General features: G+C 35.9%; 2 protein-coding genes across 2 annotated transcripts; both read left to right on the forward strand.

Annotated features, from left to right (window-relative positions):
- The first annotated feature begins 4573 nt into the window (after positions 1–4573).
- Positions 4574–8273, forward strand: LOC143450659 (ferroptosis suppressor protein 1-like). The gene is made up of 8 exons (XM_076951293.1): positions 4574–4828; positions 5897–6015; positions 6159–6275; positions 6728–6820; positions 6935–7043; positions 7131–7280; positions 7365–7559; positions 7730–8273. Exons 1-8 carry the CDS (start codon positions 4645–4647, stop codon positions 7882–7884), a joined length of 1122 nt encoding a protein of 373 aa, XP_076807408.1. The 5' UTR covers positions 4574–4644; the 3' UTR covers positions 7885–8273.
- Positions 8274–9240: 967 nt separating this feature from the next.
- LOC143449804 (sialate:O-sulfotransferase 1-like) lies at positions 9241–13793 on the forward strand. The gene is made up of 8 exons (XM_076950133.1): positions 9241–11245; positions 11407–11450; positions 11624–11729; positions 11851–12026; positions 12247–12445; positions 12695–12927; positions 13077–13283; positions 13420–13793. The coding sequence occupies exons 1-8, from the start codon at positions 11094–11096 to the stop codon at positions 13791–13793; spliced, it is 1491 nt and encodes a 496-aa protein (XP_076806248.1). The 5' UTR covers positions 9241–11093.
- The last annotated feature ends 133 nt before the right edge of the window (positions 13794–13926 follow it).

Consider the following 13926-nt stretch of genomic DNA (forward strand, 5'->3'; position numbering starts at 1 on the left):
TGCACAACTGCCTGTAGCACTGCCAGGTGTAGCTGTAGGCAAAATAATCTATACCCTGTTCCTCAGCATGTGGACAGTGCCAACTTGATGCCTGTGACAATACGTACAATCAGTCATTACTGGATGAAGATGATGACCAGGACTTATTAAGTAACTGAATGTAAATAACTTAATAAGTGGTGTGTGATTCTTATACTGCCAGTGTTTCACTATTGTTTTTGTTTCATATAAGTCTTTCCATTAAACTAATGAGTTAATTTTAGTTTGAATTGTTTTAATGAATTCCTTACCACCTAAAACCTAGGAATAGACGCAAGAATTAGAGCTCTAGAATGAATATTAAGTGAATTATTGTCATTATACTGTTTTGGCGGCCATCTTGAAAATGAAAACTTTCCCGTGCTCTGATTCTCCTAGATTTTTAATATATTATTCTTGATAATAAATACTACAAAAAACCGTTGAAAAACCTTTTGTAGGAATTTTTTTGGGGTCAAACCATATATTGACCCGACTAGTAACCGTATTCCGTTCAAGAAGACCTCATCAACTACCTTACGGAAGGCATACATTTTAAAATGTTGCGATGAAAATTGAAATTGTTGTGGTGGTGAATTTTTATTTGTGGCGGTAGTGGTAGTTTCACAACGCAAAATATTTTCAACGCACAAAATATTTTTAGAGATTAATGTTGAAGGAGACAAAATATATATTGTGAATTTCAAAAATATTTTGCTGAGACAAAATATATATGTTGTGGTGATCATAAATATTTTGCGCAAACGTGATATATTTTTGTGGTGATTATAAATATTTTGCGCAAACGTGAAATATTTTAAGTGGAGTGTGCAGAAATGTTGGGAACCCAAATTGTAATTGTTGTGGCACTTACAAGCTACCGTAGAAAAGTGAAAGTTTCACCTCTCTTGTTCAGGTCCTTACGAAGTTGTTGAGGCTTTGCTGTCCGTAAATTACCTCATTCCCAATCATGAACGGACGTTTAAGGTACATTTTAACAGGCTAAAGCTAAGCTAAGGCTATCATACAGGGATGCCTTCCCATAGTCAAGCTGGTCGCCCAGAAGATGTCCCCTAGCGATTGGACATGCCCTTGACCGGAGCTTATTTGTTTAATAAACGATCAAATGCAAATCTTAACGAGAATAACGATATTAATGACGTAAGTAACTCCCGAAATAACGGCCGACTTCGTTTCCCAGATGTGGAAACGTATTAATTGTTTATTTGTGTCATTGACTATTATTTATGATTTGCGCTTTAAATAACACAGTCTCAAGTATATGATTGTATTTTATCTCGGATCCGTTTATATACGGCCTATTTTATTCATCAATCCCATGTTTATATATTTTGATACCTTTTGTAGTGTTATTAGTGTTATTTGTAACCCAACGATACACTTTATTGCGTTTGTGCTATTGTGTTGATATAGTCATCATATGTTTAAATTTCTTTTATAACAAGTTGTTTTTAATGTTACTGTGGGTTGTGATGTAATGTTTGTGTCCACATCTTCTATGCAGAAATGCTGCACCTTGATTTTCGTTTTTTATGATTGGTGTGATAATCGTAGTTGCTATCACTAGTGCACCATTTTGCTGCGTTTGAAGAATCGTTTTTGTAAACCTTTATTACGTGGCCCACTATAGTACAGTATACATAGTTGAAAGGGTTTCCTTAAAAATTGACAAATTCATCTGGGTAACAAAAGTAATGGCTGTTGTTTCTTGATTGCATTGCAATTTTTCGTGGTATTTGCTGCAATGCCTATGACCAGTTTGCCAATTGATGTTGTTCAAACGATGCCGAAGCGATATATTTTGGAGGTGGAGTAGTCTAACGTTTTTTTCCTGTTGCGCTTTGTTGTCATTCCGCGGTCTGCTTCTGCTTATTTGCTGACCTGCTTCCGACCGTAAACGCCGGACGATTTGGCTGCGCCCTGTTTGTTGTTACGACAAGTGATCATTCTACCGAAATGAGTAATTGCTGTGTAGACGTGCCTTGTTTTTACCGAATGCAATACAATCTGGTATAATAAACTGCAGGTGTCTTCGAACCAGCGATAAGAGAAGGCCGGTAACATTATTATACTATTGTTCGGATCAAAACCTCGATATTTTTGTTTTGTGCTATTTTTTTGATGTCATCTTTTTCGTTTTGTAGTAGCCTATATTTAAGTATACTAACTTCAGATTATATTCTGCAGTTTTGAAAACGCTACAAAATAAAACAAAGTTCAATTGTGAGGTAACAACTGGTCAGTATTAAATTGGGATATTGAAGAGCCACAAAAAATGGTCGGCGTTCCGAACATTGCCTACCGTTGTAATAGAGAATATTTTGCCCTAAAGTCCAACCGAGAGCTAAAAGCTGTGCAAACACTTTCCTATTACTACTTCACTCTATGCTTTAGGAGTGTCGTAAATATATTTTGTAGTTACGGCAGGTGTAGGTTTGCTGCTTGTGGATATTAAAATACGTTAAATCTGCAGATCCTAAATTGCTGTTGCAGTTTAAATTCTTTCTGAATTGTATTTTCCTGCATTTTTTATGAATTGACTGGAGTTAGAAAAGCGTTTCATCACGTTGTGTTTTTTTGTTGTCTTCTTCGTATCGTAAACAACATGCAGCATGTGAGTTAGAGTATTTCGCACAAAAACTAGGTCTTGGAAAATATTGTGGTCGACAAACACATGAGTGCGGTGATATTAGCTGCATAACATGTCTTGACTTCATATGCAGCTAACACTTAAGCATGTGTAGGTGGAGTGTTAGCCAGAATTCCATGCATTTTTATTTGTAGCTGACTGTGTATACCAGTGTTTCTCAGCCCCGAGTCCACGGACTCATTTGAGTCCGCGTAAGATTTTTGTGAGTCCGCAAGCCCATTAATTTACCGTCTATAATTAAATTAGACATAGGTCATAATTTTCGCGACAGCTTTTCGCCCCAAAAATTAGGGGTCGCAAGAGATACTTTTTTCTCTTTTTAAAAAGAGTTCGCAAGTGTCAGCGCCTTTTTTGTTTCTTTCCTTCTCCCGCAATGCGATTTCACCTGCGCACGTCACACCAGGTTATGCTCGCAAATGTCTGTGCACAGTAAGCCAGATTAGGCATTGTTGGTGGCGAAAAGTTAAAATATTTTAAAACTTAATGTAATATTTAGTCATAGCAAAACGTAAGCAGGTGTTGCATATAATGATGATTAATTGACGCTTTGATTTACTTCGGTCGAGGTAAATGGTGAAGTTAGGCCACAGTGTGTGTTGTGCTTAAAAGTCTTAGCACACAGCTGAAGCAAAACTTCGTGGACACCTAGAAGCAAACCATGAAAAATTCGTCAACAAGCCTCTTGATGTGTTTAAAGTAAAAGAATATCAGGTAAAGAGAAGTCGCTTTGATCACCCAACCGCTTGGGGAAGATTAGTTTACTCTCACAACAAAGCAGTGCGCGCTTCTTTCTCTGCTGCTTGGATAATTGCTCGAGAAGTCGACAAGCGCTTCCGTGCGAAGGCAGACAAGACTGCATGCAAATGCAAATCAAGCGTAAAACAACGTAACATGTACTTGCGTGAAGCTGGATTTTCAACATTGGCTATGGTTAAAACCAAGTACCGGAATGAACTTTAACCAGAAGACGATATCAGATGTGCGTTGACGACCATAATTCTTGATTCCGACAAACTTGTGAAACAAGTTCAGGGACAAGGTTCTCACTGAGACAGGTTAAGCAAAGGTCGTAATTTTCAAGGTTCTCATTGAGATTTACATTGCAAATGTGCTCAAAAAAAACTGCTTCTGCTTTTTTTTGTGTTGTGTTACTGTTTAAGTGTTGAACTAACTTATTTTTTATTCCTATTACCTGAGTCCGCGAATACTTATGCTAATGGAAAATAGTCCGTAGGCTAAAAAGGTTGAGAAACACTGGTGTATACAATGCGATTATCAGCCTTATGCGAAAAGGAGACGATGTTGACTCGACAATTTTGATATGCTATATGCTCAAGCTGTTGTAAAAACGTATATTAACCCTAACCCTAATATTTTATTTCGAGGTTTATTTATCTTCACGACAATTTGAAATTCATTTTGTATTTGATTAATCGTGTTGATCATTTCGCGAAAAAACCCAAAAACAAATTTTGTCTAAAACCTATATGCTTTAAACGAGGGTTTCAATTTTAAAAACTATGTTTAGCTCGTTATTAAAAACCTAGTAAAAATACTTGTGTTCTACTCCGGATATTGCCATGCAGTTTTTATTCTAAAAATAATGCGGGTCCGTGAAATCGTGAGAAGATTGCGCAGTAATGTGTACGCACCAGTCACACCAAGCTATAAAGTTTTGTTATGTGTAAGTTTGAGTGTGGTTGAGTAGGCCTACAAAAGCAACAGTTTACCAAGCTACTGTGATACAGTATCGTACTTATCTAGAAAGTCTTAGCATACTCTAGTTTCCTTTATATATTTATTGCAAATTTAATTTCTGTCTACCTACCAACAGTAAATCTCACGTAGTTTGTTGTATTCTTACCAATAAAAATAACTTACTTTTTTCCATTCTAACTATGGGTAGCCTATAATCGTAGCAATATTCAGCCTGACCTGACTCTCTATAAGATCATATGGATGAAAGAGCTGCGAAAGCGGTAAAAGAAAACATGAAGATTGTTATCGTTGGTGGAGGATATGGCGGAGCGTACTTAGGCTACAAAATCATTAAAGAAAACTTGTGCAAGGTCACAGTGATTGACCCGAAGGATGGAATGTTTCACAACGTTGGTGCACTACGCACCCTCGTTGAAAAAAGTACGTTGGTGCGGGGTGGGCGAAAAAAATTTATTTGATTTAATTAATTTAAGCAAAAATTAGTGTATTTGCATATGCAGTGAAACAATATATTTGCAATAACTAAAGGCACTCGGACAATAAGCAATGCTTTGAGAATTCACAAATAGAAACAAGGTGTAACTTATGTATTTTCACTAAAATGTTATGGAGACGTTTTGTTTTGTGCTCTTGCTACATTAGTATAATAGGGTATCAGGTTTTATGTTTAGCAACGACCTAAAGCAAGTCTGGCCAACTTGCGGTTCTTTCGTTGATATTGTACTTTTTATGGTGTACAGTATAACTCGCATGAATATGCTTAAGTCAACTTTGGCTAAGATTTTCTAATTCAGCTGCTTCATTCAACCGCTGTTGGGAAATGCGTGCTCGGTCATGTGTGAGACTGTTTATGCCGCCAGGATGGCCGTGTTACGTCAGGATGTCGTTTTTAAATGTAGCTAAACAAACGTGTGTATTTGAGTGAGGAAGAGACGGGGGGATATTTATGTGTGCCAATGTGTATGATAAAATAAGAAACAGGATATAATTTGGCACTCTTAAGGTTAACTTTATATTTTTCGACACGAGCTTTTGCAAACATAAGCTTGCTTCTTCAGGTGTACTGTGAAAATGTGTGTATGATGTGGCTCTTTGCGGTTAACACAGTAAAAATAAAATGAGATTCTTAGTCTCTGACTGGTTGGCCACCGCTGTCCTAAAGTATCAAAAATAATAATTCATATATACATTGCGTTTTGTCCGACATTGCACGTTGTTTTTTAATCAAATATTAGAAACCGTAGCTGAATTGCTGAACGTATCAAACGATCAGGAGCGATCCAGTTCGGTGAAATAGGATTAACTAGTCAATAAACTTTGATTTACTCGAAAATTTCGAAAATGTCCGTTGTATTCGGAGTCATGACTATCTCAGAACAAATACTTGAGACAAAATAGGATTAATTAAATAGGCTATTCTGTACTATATGTCCAAATGCAGCTAAAAGGCGCAAGTAGCAATTGCTTTTTAATTCGTTTTTATTTTAGGTTATGAAAATAAGCTATTTGTTCCTTACGATCAATTTTTGGGAAAATCTTTCCTTCGACAATCTGTGAAAGCAATAAATACCAAATCCAAATTCGTAACCCTGGATGATAATACAGTGGTGAGTATAGAGCGCTAACAAACATCAAGTTTACTCTATTTAACCTAATCTTATTTTGGCCAACAGTATATAAATCATCTTATGCGATTACAAATCGAACGTTTGTGTAATGTCTCCATGTAATTATAGTCATATTACTTTAGGTTTCTTACACTCATCTTGTGATCGCCAGTGGCTGTAATTCGCCGTTTCCGGGAGGCATTGCTGACATGAACGACATCAAAGAAGCGTTAAAGTGCTACGACGAGATGCGGGAAGGGGTAAGGCGTGCTCATCACGCAGGAGAAGGAAACATTTTCCCACTCTTAGATGTAGAAATATGATGCAACAGTTCAGAAGCATCATAAGTAGGCAATGTTCGATATCACACCACAAGTTGTTGCTATATCCAAGCCTACTTTTCCTATTTTATCTGAAAAGTGGTTCGTTAGTCGTAAGTGATAAACGTGTTGACCAGCTGATCTACTGTATCACAGAAAATGTTTAAAAAGTCCACATAATTAAAGTTCTACGACATTCTCGCTCTGAGTGTGGATTCTAATAATCTAAATCTGCCACTTAAACTAATAATATTTAAATCTGGTATTGCTTTTCGCACAGAAACAGGCAAATTAAGACTTTGATGTTGCTCATACACAAATCATAAATAACAGCGTCAAAAAGTTTGTAACACTAGTTGTCGAACAGAAGATAACGCATTTGTTTTCAACAGCTGATGAAATCCAAGAGGGTTATCGTCGTCGGTGGTGGCGCTGTTGGAGTTGAGCTGGTTGGAGAAATTAAGACTGACTTTCCAAGCAAAGAGGTATTAACAGTATACATGGGGTTGCCTTTAAAGTATCTGTTTTTTTAAATTATGTATGTTTGAAGTAAAATTTTGTGGAAGTTTGTTCTTTAAGAATAGTCGTTTGAATGGCAGGTAACCCTAATCCACAGTCGACATTATCTTACTTCAGAAAGAGGGAACGAATCGTACCAATCGAACCTGCTTGAAGTGCTACAAAAGAAGCAAATAAACCTTCATCTTGGTAGCCTACATTACCGGGTTGCAATATTCAGCTTTTCTCATTACATTTTCTATTATGTACTCTTTTTAATTTGACTATACTTCATAGGAGAAAAAGTGGTTAACCTTAACGATTTAAGGTTGAACAAGTACGTCGAAGGTCAAAAAGTCAAAACCGAAAAGAGAGAACTAGAATGCGATATGGTTGTAGCATGCATTGGAACAACAGCAAACAACGCATTCTTTAAAGATGAATTAGGTTAGTCGCACTATCCTAAGCTAAATCATTGCAATCAACAATCAGTTTCAATAGCAACGTTCAAAATATCTTTTATCTTTGTAGGTAGCGCCCTAAACGACAGTGGCCTTTTGAGTGTTAACAGTTTTCTGCAAGTGAACGGCCACGAAGATGTATTTGCTATCGGAGCCATCAACAACGTACCAGAAGAAAAAATGGCATATACAGCCAAACTACAAGCCGACCAATTGTTTGCCAATTGGCTAGCCGGAAAAAACAAGTGGGAACCTTATAAAACAGGTATATACTGTACCTATACGCATCATCTTGGACAAATGCTTCGTAGAATCGAAGCTATGTTTCTTGTTATTTACGAAGAATGTTGAACAACCTGCACTCTTCATTATAAATACGCTTTTACAAGTTAAGGCTGTCTATAGATTTTTCACAAAATTATAAACGAATTGCAGGGGCCTTCGTAATGATAGTACCAATCGGTCGAGATTCTGGTGTTGGTCTGTTTCAAGGCCAAATACTTGACAGTGCCAGTGTGAGCAGTATGAAAGGTCAAGATTTGTTTGCTGACCGTATTTGGGGGGATCTTGGATTAACACCACCGAATTAGTTCCAAATTCTGTAATTTCTAATTCTAGTTAGTTCTAATTTTCTCCTAATTACCTGTAACTTTATATGAATATATGTATTTCGTGAATCAATATTTATTTTCTGAAGCTTCTTCACTGAAATTCATAACACAATCAACCCTGGTGGTCGTAACGTCTATTATTATCAAACATTGTTATACTATTTATATAGTAGCTTATATAGTATTTTGTCTTGCGTTGTTATTTTGTTCACGAGAGTTATTTCATAAATTCTATCCTATTATTCAATGTAATATTACACAAGTTAAGTGCATAATGCTTATGTACTTATATGTATACGTTTTGTCCAAGACTTTTCACATTGATTAAATGTATAAGCTTAGCTTTTCCAGTTTTATATTGTGTTAACTGTGCGTGTTGTTGTGGTTATGGACTGTTGTTAATTATTGCTTGATCGATTATTCGCTAATCTGACTCCGTTAATAGCGCGTTCATTAACCCCTGATAGCCAGTTAAGCATCACAGTACCAGAACCAAACTGTTAATGTCTTGAATAATTATTTATAATTGGTTCTCAGCGAAACGGTTACAGTTGTCAGAGCACAGAATAGAGTTGCGTTCAGCAGACTGCTAATACCAGACTCGCAATCTCAGACTGACAATATCAGAACTAACGCGTTAACCCTATCCAAACCGGGTGCGCGACTTTACTATTTTAACTAGGTGTGGCCGACACGGCACACACATTTTCAATCGTTAATTACTCGAAAACTATACGTCGTAAACTGATCAAATTTTTACAGGTTAGTAGCAATAACATCTGGCTTCCTGTATACATCATAATTGTTACACTAAAGAAAATGCATTTAGTGTAAATTAAGTATTTCTACAAGTGATACATTTCTAGAAGTTTTTCTTGGTACGCCATGCTCCCGCTGTGGGGAAAACCAGCTGGCCAGCCGCGAGAAGAGAACACAAGAGAATAGTTAGTCGAGTTAGTTGTGCGTAAATGCGTAAACGAAAACGATACGCTTTCAAACGAAATTTCAAGTTTCTGCAGCAAATAATGCAACTGTACGCCACGTTTTGCTGTGACTGTGTGCAGGAGAAGCTACCTGGTGTAAATAAGGTGCGCTGTGGTACGAATGACGTAATTCGGAAGCAATCAAAACAGGGTCGTGTAAACTAGACACGGCAACAATAAAGTACAGCGCTTATTGTTAAACACACGAAATAAAGCACTAACAACGTTATAATATCATCAGAGCTGCACGAGAATTCCGTAGGAATAAGGGCTAATTATGAAAATTAGCACAATATAACTCAATTGAAAAGGTTTTATACAGCGGCCACGTGACGTGGCAAGACATGACGTCGCGTAACCAGTTTAAAACGTTTCTGCAAAATTAGAGCAAATTTCAGTAATCTTACGTCAGAATAGATTTATCCTATTATCTGTCATGATTTTAAGCGTCCATCATGAATGGGTGCGTGGGTTTTAATTTTTATACTTGTATGTTCTTGGATATACGTACAGCACCCATCGAAGAGAGTATACAAAATATTTGAATCTGTTTTAAAACTCCATCTGCTGTGTCTTGTTGGAGGGAAGTGAGAACATAGCGGAACTATACATATAGGAGCTTCTTAAGCTTTTGCGAAATATCATGGTATCTGGTGTTTCAAAGGAATTCGTACTTATACTGTATAGCCGTCAAGATATATTTTAATGTATAACGGAACTGTTACATCTTGCCCTTAAAAGATAACCATTTTACATCTTGCCCTTAAAAGTCGACCCATAAAAGATTTTGATACGCAGCTAGAGCTCGCAACCGCTCTTGTAAAAAAAGGCTCGCTCACGCTCTTGCTCTTATTAATGAAAAAAACGAGCGTCGCTAGTGCTTAAGCTCCATAAAGAAAATATTTTGTATTTTGCTCATTATGTCACCCATGATCCCGCTCTTTTTGGCCATTAAAATTTATTTTCACTTGCGCGCATTTTCGGACACTGATCGTATTTATATGTTGCAAATATCAAATTGGCATTGTAGAATCTGTGTCTAACTGCAACTGTAATTGCTTATCATTATTTGTTGTAAATGTTATACGAAATTTCACGAAATCCCAGCATGCTGAAGAATTTTGTTTTGGTCACACTTACCACAAATGATTAATAGCCGACTAGAGTGTTAAGAACCTTCTAGAATTGTAGATGCCGATTTTCAGCTACTTAATATTCTTCACTTTCAAATAGTTTTGTACGTAATTGACAATAATTAAGAAATTTCGGTATAATTACGTAACGGAGCTGCTCTGACGAGCGTTTGGTACATACTGTATTACTTTATCACGCAACCTACTTTTTGATATGTGTTATGCGCACAAAACATCGATAACCATCTTTATATCTGTATGCATTCACTGCGTAACTGTAAACGCTATTGAAATGCGTGAGATATCTGCACTTGGCTCCTGGCCCACATTGCGGTTTTCCCAAACCGGACAATAGCAGATTGTAATGTGATGTAAAAACTGTGTTTTGACAACTATTACTACGACCGTAAATCGAGTATGGAAGTTATGGCAGTAACACTGCTGAAGTGCTAAAGTGATATCACATATCAGACTGCACAAAGTCCACGAGATATATCTCCTTCGCGTCTCGTGCAAAAGTAGATCACACCCTAAAAGTCGATAAAGTTTTGATAAGCATTTAAGTTTGTCAAAATGTTTATTAGAAAATAAGTCTGATTAATAACAACTACTATAAGTAGCCTTCATTTACATTTCAACTTGCCTTTAACATAAAGCAAGACAATAAGACAATTTTTTCTGTTGACTGCCATTGAAAAGAAACGTAGATTATTTTATGTTAAGTAGCCTAATATTGCTTGTCTAACAATATATATAAAGATGAAAAATTGTTTTCGTGAATTCAAACAGCATTTATTCGGAAATAATTATTCTGTTGTAAAATATTATCAGAATTTACACAGTTCCACCTGACAATTTATTGTAAATAAATTCGACCAAAAACCTAATTTATACCGTTTTTCTATGTGAATTTGAATGACCTCCATTAGCTTCCGCGTTTTATGCGTTTTGTTTTATCGACAACCACGTTAGACTATTGTAATTGTTGTTGCAACATATTTCAGTGCAAAAGGTTTGTTACTACATGTGACAATCCATAGTTCACCTATAGACTATATGCGAAAAGTGAGCCATGAAAGTCTTGAGAGTAAGATATTTTAGAAAAATGAAAGTTTTTTACTTTTTCTGTTTTTCTACAACTTTATTCTGCGTTATTCGTTACGCAGCGTTTAAAAAAAGTGTGACATTAAAAAATTTCATCAGTCAGTCAAGATTCGGCTTAAGGTAAAATAAATTGTTATAAAAGTTTTTTACAAAGTTTAAAAGTTATTTAAGCAGATATAGCATACTGTGTGTATTTAATGCACGGGATAAGTTATTTTGCTATTGTCATACAAGCTTACTGGTGTTACTACAATTAAATTCTTTATACATGCTATTTGCAGTCCACTGGAAATTCATCGAATGAAGACATCTTTTCATTGTGAAGGTATAAGTCAAAATTCTTTCCTCTAATTTCTACAAGTAATTAACAGTAGCTTTTGTATGTATACAAAAAGCTGCCACACCCAAACATCAACTAATCTTAACTATAGCAGCAGGAATAAAGTATATGGAAGTATGTTGCATTCACTAAGATAGCTCTTTACTTTCATTCTTCAGTAAATAAGATTGGATGTCTGCAATCCAGGTCAGTTTCACAACATGCCTTTATCGTGAAGTTTAACTATATGACAACCAGCTGGTGTTTGTCATTGTGTTCGTCAAGGTAAATGAAAAGTTTTTACAGTATAAGTGGTACACGGGGACACTGTGTATATATTTTTAGTGTGTATGGTAGAAATAGACACAAGCTTATAAGCTACATAAAATGTTTTATGTTTTGAAAGGTCTGCCAACTACGCTGGACTAAAATCTGGAGACACATGCGTTTGTGCACAGGATTTAATGCATTTTGCCCAACTTCAATACACAAAGTGCCCAAGTTATTGCAAAGGAGGAATAGAAACATGTGGTGGTGCTGATGCTGTTACTGCTTATAGAATTGTATCTCCTTGTTTGTTAGGTAAAATTAATATAAGGTATAGGAGGTATATGTCACAGAAAAAACGGACTAGACACATAAAATAGTTTCATGCTTTTTATTGTTTAATACTTGTTTTCCGGGTAAAATAGATTTAACTTAGTCCCTATAACTCACCCTTTTCTTTCTCCCTCTATCCTTGTATAAATTTCAAAGACATTTAAAAAGTTTTCCATTGTAAGAAACAGCTTATTTTGTTTAGGAGATAATTTTCCGCTCAACTTAGGAAACTCAAAATTTTTGGGGTGCTTCCGGCAAGCTTTTAGTTTCGAGGAAGAAAATCATATCTACAGAACAAATCTTTCTTCTCATGATTGCATATTATTTTGTAACATGCTAAAACTGCCATTAGCAATATTGGACCAAAATAGTGGTTGTATGTGTGGTCAGTTCAATGGAAGGTAAATTTTACTTTACATTTACTGAAAGAAAATGTTTCACACTGCTTTACATGGTTTGTGCATACGATTATTATTTCTTCTACAAATCTGTAATTAAATCCGCTTCATTCCTTCCTTTGTACATTCATATGTCACAGCAGCTTTTCAGTCGCCATTAACGTAAATTAACACCTAACATAAACGCTTAAGTCAAAACTTTGAGACAAAATTTAAGAGTAGGTTTTCAAAATCCTTTGCAATGTACTTTAGATTTAATCAGACAAATAAGCTGGATTGCAATCAAATACACATAAAGGTTTATCGGACGTTTTCTGAAGATGCAAGATGTGCAAACATCCGACTCCTTCCTCCTGGGAATTACAAGAAGACTGTCCTCGCTACCTTTCCCGGATCTGGTAACACCTGGACGCGTTATCTTCTTGAAAGAGCTACTGGTGTTTACACTGGAAGCGTGTATGGAGATAAACTATTACACGAAAAAGGTTACAGCAATGCACACAAGAGTTAAGCTATAGATATTTCCAACAAAACGTGTTTTTTGACAATATCAAACTTTCCATGTTGTTTTGATTATGATGTGTTCTAATTCATGATATTTATAAAGGGTTACACAAAACATAATTATTCACAGGTTTCTTGGGAGAATTTCCATTTATTTCCAGGCATCGTAGCGTGGTTGTAAAAGATCACATGTTAACACAAAACACGATGTCTTTATATCAATCTGCAATTCTCATAATTCGAAACCCGTACGACGCCATGATCGCCGATTTTCATCGATATGCATCCAATGGAAATCATACCGGTATAGCAAGCAACGAACGATTTCAATCAAAAGGCAAGGGCTAGTTTTGTGACTTAAAGAAAATATCATTCTTTCATAAGCTAATTTTTTGGCTCTGAGAAATTACAACTTGTTGTAAAGCTTTTGTCATCCGTTGTATTTTTAACGTTTCCTTTTTTATGTTTTTCAGGTTTCCAGGTGCGTTTTAAATATGTGTCATCTACGTGGTTAAATCTCATTAAATGGGTAGTTTTGAGTGGGAAACCGTATCTCTTGGTTAATTTTGAAGAACTGGCTAACCATCCCATTGCCACCACTCTAAAAATGGTTGAGTTTCTGCAAATGCACACAGTGATTTCGCCAGACAATCTTCAACAACGAATTCTCTGTCTCAGTCAACAACTGAATGGAGATCACAAAAGAAGGAAACATAAACTCACCATCGATCCATTTACTAACAGTATGAAACATAAGTTTAACAATGACATTCTTCAAGCTTGCAAGCATCTGGATGAACACGGTATTAGAAACGTTTTGTCAGAATACGAAAGGGATATTTTATAGTAAAATTTGATTCCTTGCACATATTAATTCTTTCTTTTCTACCGCCACATACTCAAAAAATTTTGATTGCTGCAAATAATAATACTTTTAATCAGGATATCAAACCGCATGTGAAAAATGATCATCTTTGGTT

This window comes from Clavelina lepadiformis, chromosome 3 (genome assembly GCF_947623445.1).
Source record: "Clavelina lepadiformis chromosome 3, kaClaLepa1.1, whole genome shotgun sequence".
NCBI classification, from domain to species: Eukaryota; Metazoa; Chordata; class Ascidiacea; order Aplousobranchia; family Clavelinidae; genus Clavelina; species Clavelina lepadiformis.

What these genes read in the sequence shown, in the direction of transcription:
- LOC143450659 (XM_076951293.1), top strand. Translation starts at nt 4,645, where the DNA reads ATGGATGAAAGAGCTGCGAAAGCGGTAAAAGAAAACATGAAGATTGTT. An exon ending in ACGCACCCTCGTTGAAAAAA is followed by an intron (nt 4,829 to 5,896) that starts GTACGTTGGTGC and finishes TTTTTATTTTAG; the next exon opens with GTTATGAAAATAAGCTATTT. An exon ending in ACGACGAGATGCGGGAAGGG is followed by an intron (nt 6,276 to 6,727) that starts GTAAGGCGTGCT and finishes TGTTTTCAACAG; the next exon opens with CTGATGAAATCCAAGAGGGT.
- LOC143449804 (XM_076950133.1), top strand. Translation starts at nt 11,094, where the DNA reads ATGAAAGTCTTGAGAGTAAGATATTTTAGAAAAATGAAAGTTTTTTAC. An exon ending in TTGTCATTGTGTTCGTCAAG is followed by an intron (nt 11,730 to 11,850) that starts GTAAATGAAAAG and finishes ATGTTTTGAAAG; the next exon opens with GTCTGCCAACTACGCTGGAC. An exon ending in CGAACGATTTCAATCAAAAG is followed by an intron (nt 13,284 to 13,419) that starts GCAAGGGCTAGT and finishes TATGTTTTTCAG; the next exon opens with GTTTCCAGGTGCGTTTTAAA.